This window comes from Mobula hypostoma, chromosome 18, assembly GCF_963921235.1.
Source record: "Mobula hypostoma chromosome 18, sMobHyp1.1, whole genome shotgun sequence".
Taxonomy (NCBI): Eukaryota; Metazoa; Chordata; class Chondrichthyes; order Myliobatiformes; family Myliobatidae; genus Mobula; species Mobula hypostoma.
In genome coordinates, this window is record NC_086114.1 from 41,434,885 (window position 1) to 41,458,734 (window position 23,850).

Consider the following 23,850-nt stretch of genomic DNA (forward strand, 5'->3'; position numbering starts at 1 on the left):
GTTACATACCTAGCACCATCAGAAATATTGAAAATTGTTCAAAACTTAGAAATATTTATTTATTCTTCATTCTTTTGCTGTTTTATTTTACAGAATACATACTAGTGTAATATTCCTCTATTTTAAAAGTTTACAAATACTTAATTAGTTTGGCGTAGCATTGTAAGTGCTGTGCTCTGGTGTTCTTTGTGCATTATTTTAAGTGATAAGTTTCTGTCTCACAGGAATTTGGTGCTTTTTGTTTATGAAGTTATAAATCAGCTTTATTTGTCACATGTACTTTGAAACATCAAAACATACATTGAAATGCATCATTTTCATCAACAACCAACACAGTCTGAGGATGTGCTGGGGGCGTCCCACTAGTGTAACCATGCTTCTAGCGCCAACAAGCATGCCCACAACTGACCAACCCTAACCCATATGCCTTTGGAATATGGGAGGATGCTGGGCTACCCAGAGGAAACCCACGCAGTCACAGGGAGATTGTACAAACCCCTTATACACAGTGGTGGGAAATGAACCTCAATTACTGGCACTGTAAAGCAGTATGCTGAAGAGATATGATTAACTGCATTCTATGGTACAAGTATGTATGTTTCCTCCTTCCCACCCTTGTCTTCATTGGCTCTTTTTAAAATAAAAATCGGCTTATTTTGATGCATTGTAACTGCCATGTGGAATTTCCCAATTATCTGGCATTGTGTCAGTTGCTATTAAGCTGCAAATTAGCCTGTGTTTGTATATACAGAAATAAGGAAGGTGGGGAAAAATATGACCAAATAGCCCCTTTTGCAGAGAAGAGGAAGGGCTTTGAAACATTTTACTGGGGTAAGCAAAAAAATGTAAACAATTCTAAAAAGGGAATAAGTAGACAATTTTAATAAAATATTGGTTAGAACAGAATATCCAAATTAGTTCCAGTCATCACCCAGTGATAAAATTCAGTAACTCTGTCGGTTTTTATTTATATTTTCAGTAAAATTTGGAGAGAATGAAACTAAACAATCAATGCAAAACTAGGAAAATGCAGTTAAGTTGAACTTTGCTACGTTTTCATGGAGGTCCCTGCAAACACCCAAATATTTCTGCTGGGCTAGTTTCAAAGACTGGAAGATCTTGTAATAGTTATTATCATGAGGGTCAAGGTATTAGAGAATATAATTGGACTAAATCTAGACAACTTATCAGGTCCCAATGGCCTGCATCCAGGGGCTATAAAGGAAGCATGCAGGAAGGGACCAGTTGATGAGAAAACCGCATTTGGCTTGATTATTCAAGAAGGGAGGAAGATAAAAAGCAGGGAACTATAAGATCTGTTGTTGGCAAGATAGTGGCATCTATAGTCAAGGAAGAAATAGTTAATCATTTTTAAAAATTTCAAACAATCTGCTGGAGGACCTCAGTGGGTCAAGCCACTTCTGTGCACATCATCCAATTTGCCTCCTGCATTTGTTTCTCCTAATGTGGCCTCCTCTACAGTGGCAAGTGGATCAGGTGATGATCCACAGAGCACGTGCACTCTGTCTGTAGTGGTCATCCTCAGCTCCCAGTTGCATGCCATTTCAATTCCTCTTCCTCATCTCATACCAACCTGTCCATCCTTGGCCTTCTCCACTTCCAGAATGAGACGTGACACAAACTGGAGGAACAATTGAGTAGTCTGTAACTGAATGGTACTAACATTAAATTTTCTAATTCCAGGTAACCCTTATCTCTTTGTTCTGACCCTCACCAAAACACTTTGTCCTTCTGATGCACCTCTGTTCTTGCTACTTTTGTCTCCTTTTCCATGCCCCTGCACCCAAATCATGAAGTGCCAATAAATCTAAGCATTTTAGTGTACAAGTCAGAAAACGTTAGAGGGCAGGTGTATCCAATATTTGGGAAGCTAAATTACATATTGATCTTTATTGCAAAAGAGCTGGACTTTAGAAACAGAGGTATTCAGTTGTACCTTGTACTGATGTATTGATTTAAGCTAATTCATGGGATAAATGTTATCCTGTCAAAGTGGCTAAAAAACAGATCAAAGTTCTTAGGTGTTCAGAAAAATGTAAGATCCCTAGGAGGGCACTGATGGAGTAGATGTTGAGCAACAAACCATCTGCTGGATGGTTTCAGTGGTTTGTGCAGCGTTTGTTCCTCCAGTAGATGGTTTGTTACTTCGTATTCCAGTATCTGTAGTCTCTTGTGTCTCCAGGGTAGTTATTGAGATATTTTCATTAAGTGGTGAATCTTGAACAAGAGAATGGAGTTACAAGATTGGGGGCAGTCACTTAAAACTGAGTTGAATAGTTACTTCATTGAGGGCATTTGTAGAAGATAAATTTCTGAAAGATCCGATAATTGAGGACTATAGAGAAATGGCATAGAAGTGATGATGAAATAAGGGTAGATCAATATTGATCATATTGGAGAATGAGAGGCTGAGTGACCTGTGCTGTTACTTTTCTTATTGTGATGTTTTCCTTGTGCCTTGTTGCCTCATTATACAACATGGGCAATTTAACTTTTTTTAGTTAAGAAATTCAGATTCCTTATAGATGGAATGTTAATTAAACAGAACTATGTTGCTATGACTTTGAAAAACCTTTCAAGACAAAAGGGAAATGGAGCATATCAGAATTTAGTTTGGAGACAATTTGAGGTGAGTTGTATGATCAAGAAAGGCTGAAGAATGGTTCTTAAATGTAAGCATTTACTAGCATGTGTGCAGGCAGTTGATTGACAGAGGAATACTTTCTAGGCAGATTTTTAAAAAACTGGTGCATATGTTGAATAAGGAATCATGAGTTTAGGTTTTAATTCTGATTATCAACATCAGAGACTCGTATGTGTGAGAGAAGATTCCTGGTAGTGTTTAGGGAAGAGCAGAACAATCGTTTTAAGTAGCTTTACTAGTGGTTTGAGGGATGTTGTGGAAGCATGTTTGATATATAGCAGCAGGATTGGGCCATTCATCCCATCATATCTGCCCCATCATTCAATCATAGCTGATTGTTTTTTCTCAACCCTGTTACCTTCTACCCATAGTCCTTATCAGTCTCTCCCTTAAATACACCCAATGACTTGGCCTCCACAGTCCTCAGTGGCAATAGGTTCCACACATTCACCACCCCATGACTGAAGAAGTTCCTCCTCTTCTCACTTCTAAATGTATGTCCGATTACAGGTTTCCCCCGCCATCCGAAGGTAGAGCGTTCCTATGAAACGGTTCGTAAGCCGGAATGTCGTAAGGCAAAGAAGCAATTACTATTTATTTATATGGGAAAAATTTGTGAGCGTTCGCAGACCCAAAAAATAACCTACCAAATCATGCCAAATAGCACATAAAACCTAAAATAACAGTAACATATAGTAAAAGCAGGAATGATATGATAAATACACAGCCTGTATAAAGTAGAAATACTTTTCTACAATCATTGCCGCGCTGTTCTCCGTAGTGAAAATCTCACGCAAGCGCTCTCGGCCAAAACGCGGCGCAAGCACTCTCAGCAAAAACACTCTGTCCAGTAACCTTTAAGCTATGAAGCTGCCAAATCATACCAAATAACACGTAAAAATACACAGCCTATATAAAGTAGAAATAATGTATGTACAGTGTAGTATCACTTACGGGAATGGGGAGGACAGCGCCGAGCACACTGATGATGAGTTGTCGGAGGTTGGGGTGGTGCAGTGGTCCCCACCCTCCAGGCTGCTGACCGATACCGATCTGCGAAGCATGCAGGGATGCAGCAGTGGCCGGGACGTACCCAGCACATCTTTAAGAAAAAAGCCGAAATAAACAAGCTAAATAATTAGTCCTTCCAGGTGAGGTGACACTTCACCTGTGAGTCGGCTGGGGTGATATACTGCGTCCGGTGCTCCTGATGTGGCCTTCTATATATTGGCGAGACCCGACGCAGACTGGGAGATCGTTTCGCTGAACACCTACGCTCTGTCCGCCAGAGAAAGCAGGATCTCCCAGTGGCCACACACTTTAATTCCACGTCCCATTCCGATATGATATCCACGGCTTCCTCTACTGTCAAGATGAAGCCACACTCAAGTTAGAGGAGCAACACCTTATATTCCGTCTGGGTAGCCTCCAACCTGATGGCATGAACATTGACTTCTCAAACTTCCGCTAATGCCCCACTTCCTCCTCGTACCCCATCCGTTATTTATTTATATACACACATTCTTTCTCTCTTTCTCTCCTTTTTCTCCCTCTGTCCCTCTCACTATACCCCTTGCCCATCCTCTGGGTCTTTCCCCCCTCCCCCTTTTCTTTCTCCCTGGGCCTCCTGTCCCATGATCCTCTCATATCCCTTTTGCCAATCTACTGTCCAGCTCTTGGCTCCATCCCTCCCCCTCCCCCACCCCACCACCGTCTTCTCCTATCAATTTGGATCTCCCCCTCTCCCTCCCACTTTCAACTGTCTTACTAGCTCTTCTTTCAGTTAGTTCTGATGAAGGGTCTCGGCCCGAAACGTCGACTGTACCTCTTCCTAGAGATGCTGCCTGGCCTGCTGCGTTCACCAGCAACTTTGATGTGTGTTAATTAATTAGGTGCTCCCCGGCACGTAAATGTCGGCCCAGATCAGAGGTGAGGCAATCGGCAGGAGGAGAGATAGCAGCACACCACACGTGCGCAGCCTTCTAGTGAAAATGATATCGTATCCGTTAAATAGGGGCCATGGACAATTCTGATTTGATGGAGACAGGCATGAAAGCACAGAGGAACATCCGGAGAAATTTCTGAAATGCAGGTCTGCTGCTGTTGTTACTGCGCGATCAAGAATCTTTCCAGAGGAAAGGCCTCAAAATCCCCGGCTTTGCCGGCTGTTTGCGACAGAGTTTGAGGTCGAATCGTTCGAATAGAGATGGTGCTCGGTACTCGGTGTCGGAGAGCTGATTGGGGGCTCAAAATTTTCGGACGACTCAGAGTCAGACTGTGGTTGGGTATGGCGGGGAGAGTTTTTCTTCCTTCTCTCGTCTGCGTGAGATGTGGGACATTTGAGAGACTTTGAACTTTTTACTGTGCTCATGGACTGTTCTTCATTAAGCTATGGTATTGTTGCACTGTTGTAACTATATGTTATAATTATGTGCTTTTGTTTGTTTTTTCAGTCTTGGTCTGTCCTGTGTTTTTGTGATATCACGCCAGAGGAAATATTGTATCATTTCTTAAAGCATGCATTAACTAAATGACAATAAAAGAGGACTGCGTGTCTTCATAATCTAAAAAATGAATTAGCTTGTTTATTTCGGCTTTTTTTCTTAAAGATGTGTTGGGTGCGTCCCGGCTACTGCTACATTCTCCACGGCCCGGGGGTGTCATCTCATTGTTGTCTGTTTCCGTTAGGACAGGCAGGTCATCTTCTTCTATGTCTGCCTGCCTCGATGTCGAAGGTCAAGATTTGTCGTCTTCTGTGGTTGGTGTGGAAGGCTTGAAAAACGACAGTATGCTTGACTGCTTAGCCTCACGCATTTTTCTATCATACAGTTCTTTGTAAGGACTCAAACCATCTTGCAAATATGTCCTAAACTGACGAACCCTTTCAAAATTAAAGTCGTATTTTTCTGCAATCATTGAAGCAAAAATCTCACACAGTTGCTTCACGTTCAGTTCCTGGACAACTTCACTTTCGGTCCGTTCGCTACTGCACTCGGTTTAAATTGTTATCCTTTCCTCTTCCAATTGCATCAGCTCTTCATTTATCAGTTCTTGGTCATGGGATGCCAAAAACTCTTCAACATCATCGTCGTCAACTTCCACAAGCCAAACTCACTTTGTCCTTACTTCGTTCACCATGATCGAAATGCTTAATTATGTCTAGTTTTATGCTAAGTGTAACACCCTTACGAGCTCTTTTAGGCTTTTCCGATACCTTAGAACTCATCTTGCTAACGGCTGCTCACAGACACATGTTTAAGCAATGCCGGGTAGAATGCAGTTCCAGGGAGGGCGCTGCCTTTTATCGCGCACTGCCTTTTTTTTGTAACAGTGAAAACACCTTCTGTTAGCGAAAACGGGTGAAAACACCTGTTAGTGAAAACAGGTAACAGTCTTTCGTAACAGCGAGGTTTCGTAAAGCGAACGTTCGAAAAGCTGGGGACACCTGTATTCTGAGGCTGTGCCCTCATCTTAGAATGGCCTGCTAATGAAAACATCTTCTCCATGTCCACTTTAACCGGGCTTTTCAGTATTCTGTAGGTTTCAATGAGATCCCTCCTGAATTCCTTCAAGTACAGGCCCAGAGCCATCAAATGCTCTCATATGTTAAGATATTCTGGCCTCTTATTGAAGCAACTATTGGATTTGAAACTTTAATTAGTGTTAAACTACTGCTTTTTAACTTCTTCAGAAAGTTACTCTTAATAGTTTAGTTGAGGACAGTCACAACCATCTATGCATCAAAATCTACAGTCTGCTGATAATTCTTAAGATTAGAGGAGAAAGAAGTCACACATCAAAAAAAGCCAGGTGTACTTTTTGCTAGTTTGCTGCTTTTAGTATTTTTGCTGGTTGGTATTACACTTTGTCTAAGTGTCCTGAGTTTGATTTGAATTCTGCTTGAAATGTTAGGAATGCAAAGGTAAGTCATTAGTTTAAGCAGTCCATACTAAATTGGTTGCTGACACTTGCCCATGTGTAAGGGGCTGAATAGGTGGAATACTGGTAGGTGTACAAGTGTATGATAGAAAGGAGTCAAAACCTCAGGATTGTTGTTGAACGTACACTTGTCACAGTAGATTGTACAAAACAAACTGAATTGGTGCACAGCTCAGATTCAGTGGTTTAAACATTACAGAACATGTGTTTCTAAGTAACATTTTAATAATTACATTTAACCACATAATTACAGTAACTGTGGTGGAATAAAAATCTACATAATACTTTAGTTTAAGTTTGTGCCTTTTCCTGTTTCTGATTTAAGCCACCTGGAGTATTGATTCTGTATTTTCCTCTGGTGTTGATTTTGGTTATAAAGTCAGTGCCAACAGACAAAATCTGGTCTTCTAAGTGATTATATATCACCCACTTTTGATAGTTAATAAAATTTGCTCTTTAAGACATGAGAGCAGAATTGGTCCATTTGGCCCATTGAGTCTTTTCAGCCAGTTTATCTTGGCCGATTTATTATCCCACCCCATTCTGCCTTCTCCTTGTAACCTTTGACACCCTGATTAATCAAGAACCTATCAACCTACACCTTAAATATACCCAATGACTTGGCTTGCACAGCTGTCGACAATAAATTCTATAGATACACCACCGTCTGGCTAAAAAAAATTTTCCTCCTCTCTGTTCTAAATGGATGTCCCTCTATTCTGAGGCTGTGCCCTCTGGTTCTAGAGACCCTGCTCTAGGAAACATCTTCTCCACATCCACTCCATCTAGGCATTTCAATATTCAATAGGTTTCAATGAGAATTCCCCCCCCCCCACTCTTCTAAACTCTAGTGAGTCCAAGCCCAGAGCCATCAAACGCTCCTCATATGTTAACCCTTTCATTCCTGGAATCCTCCTGAGCCTCCTCTGGACCCTCACTAATGCCAGTACATCTTTTCTTAGATAAGAGGCCTAAAACAGCTCACAATACAAAGTACGGTCTGACCAGTGCCTTATAAACTCTCAGCATTGCATTCTTGCTGTTATATACTAATCCTCTTGAAATGAATGCTGACACTGCATTTGCCTTCCTTACTACCAGCTGAACCTGCAAGTTAACCTGCAGGGAATCCTGCACAAGGACTCCCAAGTCCCTTTGTACCTTTGATTTTTGAATTTTCTCCCCATTTAGAAAACAGTCTATACCTTTATTCCTTCTATCAAAGTGGATGACCGAACACCTCCCTGCACTGTATTCCATCTGCCACTTTTTTGCCCATTCTCCCTATCTGTCTAAGTCCTTTTGCAGTCACCCTGTTTCCTCAACACTACCTGATTTATTTGGGAAGTCTGTTGACAGAAGATTCATTTAATGTTTTACTGAAATGTTCATATGGTCATCTTATGTTAGAGAAGCCATTTATTTTTCGAGGTATAACTGAAGCACTAGTAATTTTATCTTCCAACTTGTTTTTTATTAGTACGAAGATAAAGAAGAAGTCGTCTTATGGATGAATACTGTTGGGCCCTACCATAACCGGCAAGAGACATACAAATACTTTTCCCTACCCTTCTGTGCAGGGAAGAAAAAGACTATTAACCATTACCATGAAACATTGGGAGAAGCTCTTCAAGGAGTAGAGTTGGAGTTTAGTGGTCTTGACATCAAATTTAAAGGTAGGATATTTTCCTTTTACCATTTTCTTTGATGTTATTCAAAGTACATGATGGGAAATGCCAAATGTAATTTCGGTTCCAAAATACAATGCCAGAGGATGCAGGCAAGACTGAAAACAGCCAAAAAGTCCTTGCTAAGGATGTAGAGGACTGTGCTGTTCTACAGAAGGTATAGTCTAGTTGATGACCAAAAGGGAGAAGAATGCCAATGGAATGAGGGCGAGGAAATCTGGGAACTTCTCCCAGCAAAGAGATCGGCAAAGATGGAAATCAGAGTTTGAATTCACAAGATCACAAGACAAAGGAGCGGAAGTAGGCCATTCGGCCCATCGAGTCTGCTCCGCAGCTCCCCCATGAGCTAAACTATTCACCCATCTAGTTCCAATTTCCAGCTTTTTCCCCATATCCCTTGATACCCTGACTAATTAGATACCTGTCAATCTCCTCCTTAAACACCCTCAAAGATTGGGCCTCCACAGCCATATGTGGCAACGAATTCCACAAATCCACGACCCTCTGGCTAAAAAAATTTCTCCTCATCTCTGTTTTAACTGGGTACCCTCTAATTCTAAGACTATGGTCTCTGGTACTGGACTCACCCACCAAGGGAAACAACCTTTCCACATCTACTCTGTCCAACCCTTTCAACATTCGAAACGTTTCTATGAGATCCCCTCTTATTCTTCTATACTCTAATGAATACAATCCAAGAGCCGACAGACGCTCCTCATATGTTAGCCCCTGCATTCCAGGAATCATCCTCGTAAATCTTCTCTGAACTCTCTCCAACATCAGTATATCCTTTCTAAGATAGGGGGCCCAAAACTGCACACAGTATTCCAAATGAGGTCTCACTAATGCCCCATAGAGCCTCATCAACACCTCCTTACTCTTATACACTATTCCTCTTGAAATGAATGCCAACATAGCATTTGCTTTCCTTACCGCCAATCCAACTTGGTGGTTAACCTTTAGGGTATCCTGCACGAGGACCCCCAAGTCCCTTTGCACTTCCGATTTTTGAATTTTCTCCCCATCTAAATAATAATTTGCCCGATTATTTCTTCTTCCGAAATGTACAACCGTACATTTGTCAACGTTGTATCTCATCTGCCATTTCTTTGCCCACTCTCCTAAACTGACTAAGTCTCTCTGCAACTTTACCGTTTCTTCAACATTTCCTGCTCCTCTACCTATCTTGGTGTCATCTGCAAACTTGGCCACAAAACCATTTAATCCATAATCCAAATCATCGATATACATCGTAAAAAGAAGCGGCCCCAACACCGACCCCTGCGGAACACCACTAGTAACCAGCAACCAATCAGAATAGGATCCCTTTATTCCCACCCTTTGCTTTCTGCCTATCAGCCAATGCTCCACCCATTTCAATATCTTTCCTATAATTCCTATAATTTCATCTTATTAAGCAGCCTCATATGCGGCACCTTATCGAAGGCCTTTTGAAAGTCCAAATACACAACATCCACAGCCTCTCTCTTGTCAATCTTATTCGAGAGGCAGGATCTTCCCTTCATGAAACCATGCTGGCTTCGGCCTATCTTGTCATGCACCTCGAGGTATTTCATAACCTCGTCCTTGAGGATTGACTCCAATATCTTTCCAACCATTGATGTCAGACTAATAGGTCTGTAATTTTCTTTTTGCTGCCTCCTTCCTTTCTTAAATAGCGGAACTACATTTGTGACCTTCCAGTCCTCCGGAACCATGCCAGAGTCTATTGATTCCTGGAAGATCATTTCCAATGCTTCCACAATCTCCAAAGCCACCTCCTTCAGAGCCCTTGGGTACACCTCATCCGGACCGGGAGACTTATCTATTCTTAGTCCACTTAGCTTCCCAAGCACTTTCTCTCTAGTTATCTTGGCTGTACCTAATTCTGTTCCCTGATACCTCTGGCTATCAGGTATATTGCTCATGTCTTCCACTGTGAAGACTGATGCAAAATACTCATTCAGTTCCTCCGCCATCTCTTTGTTATCCATTATAATTACTCCAGCATCATTTTCAATCGGTCCCATATCTACCCTTGTCACTCTTTTACTCTTCATATATTTAAAAAAACTCTTAGTATCCTTTTTTATGTTAATCGCCAACTTCCTTTCATAATTCCTCTTTTCTTTCCTAATGACTTTCTTAGTTTCTTTCTGTAAGTTTTTAAAGGTCTTCCAGTCCTCATTTTTCCCTCTAATTTTTGCTTCCTTGTACACCGTTTCTTTTGCTTTTATTTTTGCCTTAACCTCTCTCGTTAGCCACATTTGTGCCATTTTTCCATTCATGATTTTCTTTTTTCTTGGAATATATTTTTCCTGCATTTTCCTTATTTCTTGTAGGAATTTCATCCAATTCTGCTCTGCCATCCCTCCATTTAGTTTACCTTTCCAATTGACTTGGGCCAGTTCCTCTCTCATACCACTGTAATTTCCCCTGTTCCACTGAAATATCGATACACCTGATACCAGCTTCTTCTTTTCAAATTTGAAACTGAACTCAATCATATTATGATCACTACTTCCAAGAGGTTCCTTTACCTCCAGTTCCCTAATCGCCTCAGGTTCGTTACACAGCACCCAATCCAAAACAGCCGGTCCCCTGGTGGGCTTCTGGACAAGTTGCTCCAAAAAGCCATCCTGTAGGCATTCTACAAACTCCCTCTCCTGAGATCCATTACCTTCCCGACTTTCCCAATCCACTTTCATATTAAAATCCCCCATAATTATCTTGACATTGTCCTTCTGACACGCTTTTTCTATTTCCAGCTGCAACTTGTAGTCCACATCCCGACTGCTGTTTGGAGGCCTGTATATAACTGCTATTAGTGTCTTTTTATCCTTGCCATTTCTTAATTCTACCCATAAGGATTCTACCTCTTCTGATCCTATGTCCCTTCTTTCTATTGATTTGATATCGTTACTTACCATCAGGTCCAAGCCACCCCCTTTACCTACCTTCCTGTACACTGTGTATCCTGGGATATTCAGCTCCCAATCACATCCATCACATGACTTGGTGATGGCCACAATGTCATACCTTTTAACCTGCAGCTGTGCAGCAAGGTCATCCACTTTATTTCTGATGCTGTGTGCATTTAAGTACAGTACATTTAGATCGTTACCTGTTGCCACTTGTGCTATATTTCTATTTTGCAGCAAATTATCCTGTATATTCACCGGCCTGTCCTTCTTACCATCTTTGCTGCACAGTATTTTTGACTTATTTCTATTTTCCTCTTCCTCGATCCTAACACCTTGGTTTCCTTCCCCTTGCCAACTTAGTTTAAACCCTCCCTAACATCTATATTAAACAATCCCGCTAGGATATTAGTACCTTTTGAGTTCAGGTGTAATCCATCTTTTTTGTACAAGTCATACCTTCCCCAAAATAGATCCCAATGATTCAAGAATTTGAAACCCTGCCCCCTGCACCAGTTACTTAGCCACACATTCATCTGCTTAATTTTGCTATTCTTACCATCATTAGTGTGCAGCTCAGGCAGCAATCGTGATATTATTACTCTGGAGGTCTGGCTTTTCAATTTTCTTCCTAGCTCCCAGTAATCTTTCTTCAGGACCTCCTCTCTTTTTCTGTCTATGTCATTGGTACCAACATGTACCAAGACTTCCGGCTGCTCGCCTTCTCTCCTCAGAGTACTCTGGACTCGATCTGAGACATCCCGTACCTTGGCACCAGGGAGGCAACACACCATCCGGGTATCCTTGTCCGGCTCACAGAATCTCTTGTCCGTCCCCCTTATACGATGGAGTCCCCTATAACTACCGCATATCTTCTTGCTCTCTTGATTTTGGCACTGGGCAGAATGCTAGAGTCTCGTTCACTGTGGTTCTCCTCTGTCAGGTCTGCCTCTTCAACAGAATCCAAAACGATATATCGATTTCTGAGGGAGACTGTCACAGGGGTGCTATCCACTTCCTCTCCATAGGTAGTATCTATCACCACCTCACTTTCCCTAATTAGCCGAAGGTCATCTATTTCCATCTCCAGCACCTTAACACGGTCCTTCAGGAGCCTCATCTCAGTGCATCTGGTGCAGGTGTAATCCTTGGGGAGGCTGGGAGTCTCCCAGGGTCCCCACATCTGGCACTCCAAGCACAACACTAATCCTAGATGCATACCTCTAATGCTACTGTTTGTACCAAATACCAAAAAACTAACTTACTCCGTTACTATGAGACTCAATGGTCACAGGAAGCCTCTTCCCGTCTCCGCCGAAGCCCGCTGAGCCAAGCCTTTTCACTCTGTGCCCTTTCACTCTGTACCCTCTCACTCCGCAGCCCGCTCCGACGCTGCCCGCTGTATATGGCGGTTTTCTTTTTAAACTGTTCGCGCTCAACTGGCTGACATCACGCGCCTGCGCAGTCTGGCCTCCCTCCTACTCCGAGAAATAAAATGTCTTCTCACTGGAAATCCTTAGCCTCTTACCGCTGTCTTCTCGATCCGAAGAGAAAAAGTCTGTGACTTTCTTCCTCTTTTTAGACTGTTTGCGCTCAACTGGCTGATGTCACGCACCTGCGCAGTCTGGCCTCTCTCCTACTCCGAGAGATAAAATGTCTGCTCGCTGGAAATCCTTAGCCTCTTACCGCTGCCTTCTTGATCTGAAGAGAATTGAGGGGGTGTTGTAGAGCAGAATAGCAATAAAAAGAAATTCCTGATCTAGAAGGCTGAGGATAGATAGGACTATGAGAAGCAAATTCTTTCTTATAAGGAGCTCTGTAGTTCTAATTCACAAGTAATGAACATGTCACAGAACTTTTTATTGTCAACTTGGATAAATTACACTTGGTTTCTTCAGCTAAATCATTGACATAGATTATTGTGAACAGCCAAGGCACTTCCCCACCAGACAGAGCCTTCTAATCTGAAAATTATTTTCTGTTTTGTGTCTTTTAATGCACATAAGAAAATAAGAAATAGGGAGCAGAACTCAATGATTTAATCACATTTACAACCAATTCTCACCCTGCCCTCACCTTCACACAGTCAATCTCATTCTCAGTGTCCAGTCTCTATCTCAAGGACAGGCTAACCACTTACTATCCATTTATGACTGACTCCGACAGCTATCTTAACTTCTATCCAGCCTGCTCCCTGTAAGGATTCCATTACATTCTCCCAGTTCCTCCATTGAATTTGCTGTGATGATGAACCTACCTATACAGGTGCCTGTGAATTGTCTCCTTCATCTTCCCTTCTACCATTGTTAATGAAGACCCTGGCTGTATCTCATCCCTTTCTCACAGCTTGATTCCACCCTCTCTCTTCAGGAACTGAACAAGTATACAATTCTTCTGCTTTACCTTCCATCTAATCCCTCCTCCCCCACTTTCACGGATTATTATCTTGTATTTCTGCCACTTTCTAAGAGATTCCACCATTAGACACATCTTTTCCTCTTCTCCCCTTTTGACATTTCACAAGAACCAGTTCCTTCACATCTCCCTGATCTACCCTTCTTCTCCTTTTCCCTTATGGCATGTTTTCTTGCCTCTGCAGGCAATGCAACACTTGGCCTTTCACCTCTTCCCATTCCCCCCCCACCCTGCCACTTGAATTTCCCATTCCGTTACATAAGACATAAAAGCAGGAGTTGGCCATCTGGCCTGTCGAGCCTGCTTCGCCATTCAGTAAGATCATGGCTGATCTGGCTATGGACTTATCTCCACCTACCTGCCTTTCCCCCATAACTCTTAGTTCCCCTACTGCAAAAATCTATCCGATCTTGTCTTATATATGGAGACATGGCTCCAGGGTGACCAGGGATGGGAGCTCAACGTTCAGGGATATTCAATATTCAGGAGGGATAGACATGAAGGAAGGGGAGGTGGGGTGACGTTGCTGGTTAAAGAAGAGATTAACGCAATAGAAAGGAAGGACATAAGCCGGGAAGATGTGGAATCGATATGGGTAGAGCTGCGTAACACTAAGGGGCAGAAGACGCTGGTGGGAGTTGTGTACAGGCCACCTAACAGTAGTAGTGAGGTCGAAGATGGTATTAAACAGGAAATTAGAAATGTGTGCAATAAAGGAACAGCAGTTATAATGGGTGACTTCAATCTACATGTAGATTGGGTGAACCAAATTGGTAAAGGTGCTGAGGAAGAGAATTTCTTGGAATGTATGCGGGATGGTTTTTTGAACCAACATGTCGAGGAACCAACTAGAGAGCAGGCTATTCTGGACTGGGTTTTGAGCAATGAGGAAGGGTTAATTAGCGATCTTGTCGTGAGAGGCCCCATGGGTAAGAGTGACCATAATATGGTGGAGTTCTTCATTAAGATGGGGAGTGACATAGTTAATTCAGAAACAAAGGTTCTGAACTTAAAGAGGGGTAACTTTGAAGGTATGAGACGTGAATTAGCTAAGATAGACTGGCAAATGACACTTAAAGGATTGACGGTGGATATGCAATGGCAAGCATTTAAAGGTTGCATGGATGAACTACAACAATTGTTCATCCCAGTTTGGCAAAAGAATAAATCAAGGAAGATAGTGCACCCGTGGCTGACAAGAGAAATTAGGGATAGTATCAATTCCAAAGAAGAAGCATACAAATTAGCCAGAGAAAGTGGCTGAGGACTGGGAGAAATTCAGAGCTCAGCAGAGGAGGACAAAGGGCTTAATTAGGAAGGGGAGAAAAGATTATGAGAGAAAACTGGCAGGGAACATAAAAACGGACTGTAAAAGCTTTTATAGATATGTAAAAAGGAAAAAACTGGTAAAGACAAATGTAGGTCCCCTGCGGACAGAAACAGGTGAATTGATTATGAGGAGCAAGGACATGGCAGACCAATTGAATAATTACTTTGGTTCTGTCTTCACTAAGGAGGACATAAATAATCTTCCAGAAATAGTAGGGGACAGAGGGTCCAGTGAGATGGAGGAAATGAGCGAAATACATGTTAGTAGGGAAGTGGTGTTAGGTAAATTGAAGGGATTGAAGGCAGATAAATCCCCAGGGCCAGATGGTCTGCATCCTAGAGTGCTTAAGGAAGTAGCCCAAGAAATAGTGGATGCATTGGTGATAATTTTTCAAAACTCGTTAGATTCTGGACTAGTTCCTGAGGATTGGAGGGTGGCTAATGTAACTCCACTTTTTAAAAAAGGAGGGAGAGAGAAACCGGGGAATTATAGACCGGTTAGCCTAACGTCGGTGGTGGGGAAAATGCTGGAGTCAGTTATCAAGGATGTGATAACAGCACATTTGGAAAGCGGTGAAATGATCGGACAAAGTCAGCATGGATTTGTGAAAGGAAAATCATGTCTGACGAATCTCATAGAATTTTTTGAGGATGTAACTAGTAGAGTGGATAGGGGAAAACCAGTGGATGTGGTATATTTGGATTTTCAAAAGGCTTTTGACAAGGTCCCACACAGGAGATTATTGTGCAAACTTAAAGCACACGGTATTGGGGGTAAGGTATTGGTGTGGGTGGAGAATTGGTTAGCAGACAGGAAGCAAAGAGTGGGAATAAACGGGACCTTTTCAGAGTGGCAGGCGGTGACTAGTGGGGTACCGCAAGGCTCAGTGCTGGGACCCCAGTTGTTTACAATATATATTAATGACTTGGATGAGGGAATTAAATGCAGCATCTCCAAGTTTGCGGATGACACGAAGCTGGGCGGCAGTGTTAGCTGTGAGGAGGATGCTAAGAGGATGCAGGGTGACTTGGATAGGTTGGGTGAGTGGGCAAATTCATGGCAGATGCAATTTAATGTGGATAAATGTGAAGTTATCCACTTTGGTGGCAAAAATAGGAAAACAGATTATTATCTGAATGGTGGCCGATTAGGAAAAGGGGAGGTGCAACGAGACCTGGGTGTCATTATACACCAGTCATTGAAAGTGGGCATGCAGGTACAGCAGGCGGTGAAAATGGCGAATGGTATGCTGGCATTTATAGCGAGAGGATTCGAGTACAGGAGCAGGGAGGTACTACTGCAGTTGTACAAGGCCTTGGTGAGACCACACCTGGAGTATTGTGTGCAGTTTTGGTCCCCTAATCTGAGGAAAGACATCCTTGCCATAGAGGGAGTACAAAGAAGGTTCACCAGATTGATTCCTGGGATGGCAGGACTTTCATATGAAGAAAGACTGGATGAACTGGGTTTGTACTCGTTGGAATTTAGAAGATAGAGGGGGGATCTGATTGAAACGTATAAAATCCTAAAGGGATTGGACAGGCTAGATGCAGGAAGATTGTTCCCGATGTTGGGGAAGTCCAGAATGAGGGGCCACAGTTTGAGGATAGAGGGGAAGCCTTTTAGGACCGAGATTAGGAAAAACTTCTTCACACAGAGAGTGGTGAATCTGTGGAATTCTCTGCCACAGGAAACAGTTGAGGCCAGTTCATTGGCTATATTTAAGAGGGAGTTAGATATGGCCCTTGTGGCTACGGGGGTTAGGGGGTATGGAGGGAAGGCTGGGGCGGGGTTCTGAGTTGGATGATCAGCCATGATCATAATAAATGGCGGTGCAGGCTCGAAGGGCCGAATGGCCTACTCCTGCACCTATTTTCTATGTTTCTATATATTTACTCAGGTAGCCTCCACTGCTTCATTGGGCAGAGAATTCCATAGATTCACCACTCTCTGGGAAAAGCAGTTCCTCCTCATCTGTCGTAAATCTACTCCCCTGAATCTTGAGGCTGTGTCCCCGAGTACTGGTCTCACCCACCAGTGGAAACAGCTTTCTTGCATCTATCTGATCTGTTCCTTTCATAATTTCATATGTTTCTATAAGATCTCCTCTCATTCTGAATTCCAGTGAGTACAGTTCCAAGTGACTCAATCTATCCTCGTAGTCTGCATCCCCTCATCTCTGGAATCAACCTGGTGAACCTCCTCTGCACCACCTCCAAAGCCAGTATATCCTTCCTCAAGTAAGGAGACCAGAACTGCACGCAGTACTCCAGGTGCGGCCTCACCATTACCCGATACAGTTGCAGCAAAACATCCCTGCTCTTAAATTCAATCCATCTAGCAATGAAGGCCAACATCCCATTTGCCTTCTTGATAGCCTGCTGCACCTGCAAACGAATCGTTTGTGATTCATGCACAGCACTCCCAAGACCCTCTGCACAGCATCATGCTGCAATTTTTTTACCATTTAAATAATGATCTGCTCTTCCATTTTACCTACCAAAGTGGATGACCTGACATTTGCTAGCACTGTATTGCATCTGCCACACCCTTGCCCACTCACTTAACCTATCTATATCTCTCTGAAGCCTCTGCGTATCTAATGAACAATTCACTTTTCAACTCAATTTAGTATCATCAGCATATTTAGATACACTACACTCAATCCTCTCTTCCAGATTGTTAATGTATATCGTGAACAGTTGAGGGTCCAGCACCTACCCCTGCAGCACGCCACTCACCACTGATTACTAACCAGAGTATACCCATGTATTCCAACTCCCTGTTTTCTATTAGTTAACCAATTCTCTATCCATGCTAATGCATCACCCCCCAACTCTGTGCATCCTCATCATATGGGTATGCCTTTTATGCGGCACTATATCAAACGCAGTCTGGAAATTCAAGTAATAAACGTCCATCTGTTCCCCTCTAACTACTGTGTATGTTATATCCTCAAAGTACCCCAAGTAAATTTGTCAAACAGGACCTGCCTTTATTGAATCCATGCTTCGTCTGCCTGATGGATCCATTTTTTTCCCGATGCCTCGTTATTTTTTTTCCTTGCTGATAGTTTCAAGCATTTTCCCAACTACAAATATTAAACTATCTGGCCTATAGTTACCTGCCTTTTGCCTGCATCCTTCTTTGAACAATGGCGTGACCTTTGCCGTCTTCCAATCTGCCAGGACCAGTCCAGAGAATTTTGGTAAATTATCACCAAAGCCCATTGTGATGTGCTCTAATACTATTTAAATTCTTGTGTAGCACCTTATTTAAGGCCTTCAGTAGTGAAAGTTCATCAATGTGTACTTCGACTAATTTGCCTATATTTGTTCTGCTGGGTACCGCCTCAAAAAAACTAACCCTCTTTTTTAAATATTGTTTCCCTTTGTCCATGTTGATACTGTGCAATAAGTGCTTTGTTACCACTCCCTTAATTGATTTCAATATTTTCCCACTGCTGATACTTTTATTCCATTGTTCTATTCCTAACTGTTCTTTTGTTCTATTTCCTATCTCCTGATTTCTTGAATAATGTGGTTACGTTTGCTATTTTCCATTCTGTGGGAGCTGCTTCAGAATCTATGGAACTTTGGAAGATCTCAACCAGTTAACAACCTTCAGAGCTCTAGAATGCAGATTATCAGCTCCTGAGAGCTGTCTTTCAGTTCCATCTATTTTTCAGGAACTCTTCAATTCTAAGAAGTTCACATTCACTCTGGGCCCACAGTTTAACATTGATTCTTGAGGGTGGGTGGAGGGGGAATATGTATTTAATTTGTCTGACACTTATTCAAAATATTTTTCATGGCAATCTACAGAGGAACCTTGTTAGGTTTTACCATTTGTTTTCTTTTTGCATATCTGTATATTGACTGAGAAAAGATAGGTTAGCTATTGTTTGGTTTGCTTTGGAATAGAGGAGGCTTAAAGAGAACTTTATTGAACTTACGGGAACTAGTTATGAAGTAGACCTACACAGTTTTAAATAACTAATTGGATGATTTGTAGATAGAATTTTCTTTCATCCCAAGGTCTAATATTTACTGCTGGAAAGGATTTCAAGGCTGTAACCTGGAGTTTAATACTTCTAATGCATTTGTTATAACTGGTAAGGTAGCAAATGACAATAGCTGGATGATAGCTTCATTGAACATTTCAGATTTGAAGTTAGAAATTTGCATATTTAAGAAACATGTCAGTATTGTGCAAAACATATAGTTAATAATTTAGTAAATAGTGTTGAATAAAAGATTATTTTGAGGAATGCTTACATTTTGCAATAGTGTCATTCTCTACCCGTTCCTAGTTATCTTGATGGGCATCACTATCTTGAATTGCTTTAGTCTGAAAGGTAATGATGTTCCCAAAGTGTTTTCTTTTGGGGGTAAGTTTGACTAGGGCAGAAATGAGATATAGCACAAAAGCAGGCACTTTAGTCCAATCATCCATTGATACTAATCCATTTACCAGCACTTAATTATATACATTGGTGCTCCATGCTACAAAATTGTTGAGAATACCCTTCACCACCACCCACTTAGACAGTGATTTCCAGATTCCTATCACCTCAGTGAAAAAACACTTCCTTAGATCCCCTCTATACCTCTTATCACTTCTCTATGTCTCCATGTTCCTGTCAACAACGCAACTGTTTCTGTGTCATCTGCAAGCTTCCAATCTTTCCTTCAATATTCGTATTCAAATTTGTTAATGTCTATAACAATGAAGGTTCCAGCATTAATTCTTGTGCTATACCATTGGTCATAGGCTTCTAGTCCCAAAACCAACCCCCCCCCCCACACTTGTATCCAGAGCCTCCTATTACCAAGCTACTGTTGGATCCAATTTCCCTGGATCCCTTGGGACCTTGTCAAACTTTACTGATGTTCATATGGACTACATCAATTACACTGCTTTTTTCAATATATTAAAATTTTCATAATCAGTCTCCTAATGAAGCCATACCTTTGATAAATACCTGACTTTGCAAGTGCAGATTAATCCTGTTCCCCAGATTTTTTCCCCCAATAAATTTCCCACCACTGATATTTGACCTGCCAACTTGTATTACCTGGCATATTCCTGCTGACCTTATTGAATAAGATCAGAATCAGGTTTATTAATACTGACATGTCATGAAATGTGTTTTGTGGATAGCAGTACAGTGCAAGACATAAAAATTACTATAAACTGCAAAATCAAATGAATAGTGCAAAAGATGAATTGATGAGGTACTGTTCATGGACTGTTCATAAATCTGATGGTGGAAGGGAAGAAGCTGTTGCTAAAATTTTGAGTGTGGGTCTTCAGGCTCCTGTACTTCTTCCCTAATGAAGAATGCTGTCACTATCTGCTCAACAGAGCCTGCTCCCATTTGGATGAGCAGGGTAGCACTGTGAGGGATCCTATTTTTTGATTTCTCAAGTGCCTTCATTACCATATAGCCCTCATTGCTGGGGGAAAAGCTTTGTTCAATGCAGGTTGGCACTTCCATTGTATCCTGGATAATGGATTACCTGACTGGCAACCACAATTTGCGCGGCTTCAAAGCTGTGTGTCAGACATGGCTATAAGCAACACTCAGGCCCCACAAGGGTCTGTATCGGCTCCCTGCCTGTTTCCCCTTTATACCTCAGACTTGAGTTACAACACTGAGTCATGTCATCTGCAGAAATTCTCTGATGACTCAGCAATAGTTGGATGTATGACAGGAGGATGAATACAGGGCCCTGGTGGAGAACTTTGTCAAATGGTGCAAGCTGAATCATCTGCAGCTCAACATCAATAAGACAGAGGAGATGCTGATGGACTTTAGGAAGACTAAGCCTTCACTGCTCCCTGTTACTTTTGATTGTGAGGATGTGGTGAGGGACTGTAGGTACCTGGGGTTGCACCTGGATGACAGACTTGAGTGGAGCACCAACACCGAGGCTGTGTACAAGAAGGACCAGAGTTGCCTCTACTTCCTGAAGAGACTGGGGTCATTTGGAGTTGGCAGACCACATGCTCTATCAGTCTGTTGTTGCCAGTGCAATGCAGTGGTGTGCTGGAGCAGTGGCATCAACATGGATGATGCCAATAAGCTCAATAAAAAGGCTGACTCTGTTACAAGAGTCAAACTGGACACACTGGAGGCTGTGGTAGAACAAAGGACTCTACTGAAAATCTTGACAGTTCTGGACACTGTTTCTCATCCTCTGCATGCCACCTTGGCTAAACATAGGAGCACTTCCAGTAATAGACTGAGACAACTGTGCTGCTCTGAAGAGCACTATATGAGGTCATTCTTACCCTTGGCCATTAGGCTCTATAATGAGTCAACCTATAGCCCAGGAAGTGATGACTCCCTCCTGTTAGTGTTTGAGGTAACCTACTTGTTATTCTTTCTTACCTCTGTTCTAATATTTGTATATCTGTGCACTTGTAATGCTACTGTGACACTGTAATTTCCTTTGGGATCAATTAAATATCTATCTATCTATCTTGGTTCTTGGGACATATCAGCGTAGAATGGGGTTTGTGCTCAAGGTTCTTACAAAACGATCAGATGTAGGAGCAAAATTAAGCCATTTGGCTTACCAACTCAGGCTCATTTAATTATGGTGCTGCTTTTTTACCCTGTTCTCCCACCTTTTCCCTGTACCCCTTAACTCTGGAGAATGGAGTGCCATGGGCATCCAATCCTCTAGATAGAATGGCCTGGGAACTTACAGTTGTAAATAAAGCTCTCATTCAAAAGTGAAGAATAAATATGACAATTTCAGGTCAGTCAGCTTACTGTTAGTGAGTGGATCTTTTAGTATAGTATTCCAGGACAAGATTAACATGGTTTGGGTAAATGTGAGCTATTTGAGGCTGTGCAATTTAATGGAAAATTGAGGTTGAATAACTATGTTGCAGTGACCATGAGAACGTTTGAAGGCATTGCAGTTAATTTGTTCACACAGTCTTTCCCAGAAAAACTACTTGTTAACAAAGTTAAAGTCCTTGTGACAAAGGAGGTTAGCATGTATAACAAATGGCAACTGGGTAGAAAGTGAGTTGAAGTGATTGCCTCAGTTTTTTTTGCGTCATAAATTAAATGAGGTGAAAGTATTGTCAATGAAGAGATAATGAACTTCAGGATGATTGAAACTGTGATGGAACTGGTGCACAAAAGTTGAATTAAATTAAAAGCAGATAAATGAAGTGATTTATCAAGCAAGGCCAGCTGTTGAGATTTCAAGACAAACATACTCCTGTGAGGAATAAAGGCAAGGATGGCGAGGTTTGAGATCTGAGGATGCTGAGAGATGTTGAAAATTTGGTCAAACACAATATTCAAAACACAAGTTCGTTTATCACGTGTACATCGAAATGCGGAGTGAAGTGTGTTGTTTGCAGTTACAATGAACACACTCTGGAGTGTGCTGGGGGAGGCCCACAAATGTCGCCACATATTGATAGAACACAACAGAACACAACAAAACCAAAAACAACTAGCAACAAAGTAACAACAGCAAAACAAATCCCATTAACCTCAGGATAGTCCACCTTTGTCCTCCAGCCTCCAGTAGACTTGGCAAATGGTCACAAGCTCGCAGACGTTGGGCTTGGACTTAGACAATGGGCTCAGAGATTTGCAGATTCAAAGCTCTGGCCATTGGGCCAGACTTCTGATCTGACCCTCATTGGGCCTCAATCCTTGGTATCAACCCTAGGACCCGCTGATCACCAAACATTAGGTGTCGAACTTCGGATTTGCCAGTTACCCAGCACTAGGACTCAAAAGTCAGGAGGAGAAGATGGCGGCGCACCTGCGTGTGCGCACCCCTCCGGTGAAAAATGATATCGTATCTGTTAAATAGGGGTCGTGGACAATTCTGATTTGTTGGAGAATGGACGTGAAAGCACAGAGGAACATCTGGAGAAATTTCTGAAACATCTGTTGGCTGCTGTTGTTACTGTGTGGTCAGGAATCTTTCGGCGGGTAGGCCTCAAAATCCCCGGCCTTGCCTGCTTTTGGTGACCAAGAAGGAGGGCGAGTCATTCGGACAGAGATGGCGCTCAGTACTCGGTGTCGGAGAGCTGATCAGAGCTCGAAGTTTTCGGATGACTGAGTCAGATTGTGGTCGGCATGGCAGGGAGAGTTTTTCTTCCTTCTCCGATCTGTGTGAGGTGTGGGACATTTGAGAAACTTTGAATTTTGCTGTGCTCATGGACTTCTTCATCAAGTTATGGTATTGTTACACTGTTTGTAATTATATGTTATAATTATGCGGTCTTGTCAGTTTTTTCAGTCTTGGTTTGTCCTGTGTTTTGTGATATCACACCGGAGGAAATAATGTATCGTTTCTTAATACATGCATTACTAAGTGATAGTAAAAGAGGACTACGTGTCTTCATAATCATCATCATCAACTTTGGGCTAGATGATTCGTGAACCCTGGGGGTTATCAGGCCTTGTTCCTCCTGCCCGCAAGGTACTCCACCTTTGGGACCTGCTGACATCTCGCTGACTCTGGGGAGCCCATCAACCCTCATCCATGCTGGTTTGCCATCCTGACATCCAGCCAGACATTCTAACCTGGTGTGCAGATGTCACATATTCACGTCACTATCCTTCAAACATGGAGTGAAAACTTAGACTCTGACATAACCTATAACTCCCCAACATCCCAGTCCCTAATCCCTAATCTGATCCCCTCCCCAGCTCCCCTGTCTGTCCCCCAAAACTCTACAAACCTAAAAGGAGCAAATAAAAACATCTAAATAAACAACTAAACCTGAGCTTCAAAGCAGAAGCACATGGAAGATTTAGGAAGCTGAAATCAGACAGGATCTTTGAGGAATATGAAGGAAAGGAGATAAATACTGTGTCAGGAGGCCTAACGAGTAGAATTGCAG

At 42.3% G+C, this 23,850-nt stretch overlaps 1 protein-coding gene across 1 annotated transcript in view; it reads left to right on the forward strand.

Annotated features, from left to right (window-relative positions):
- The window catches only part of tm9sf3 (transmembrane 9 superfamily member 3), a 99,217-nt gene that overhangs the window by 10,403 nt on the left and 64,964 nt on the right, over positions 1-23,850 (forward strand). Inside the window, exon 2 of the mRNA XM_063070794.1 lies at positions 8,085-8,280. Within this exon, the coding sequence (XP_062926864.1) occupies positions 8,085-8,280 (196 nt within the window). The remainder of the gene's footprint in view (positions 1-8,084; positions 8,281-23,850) is intronic.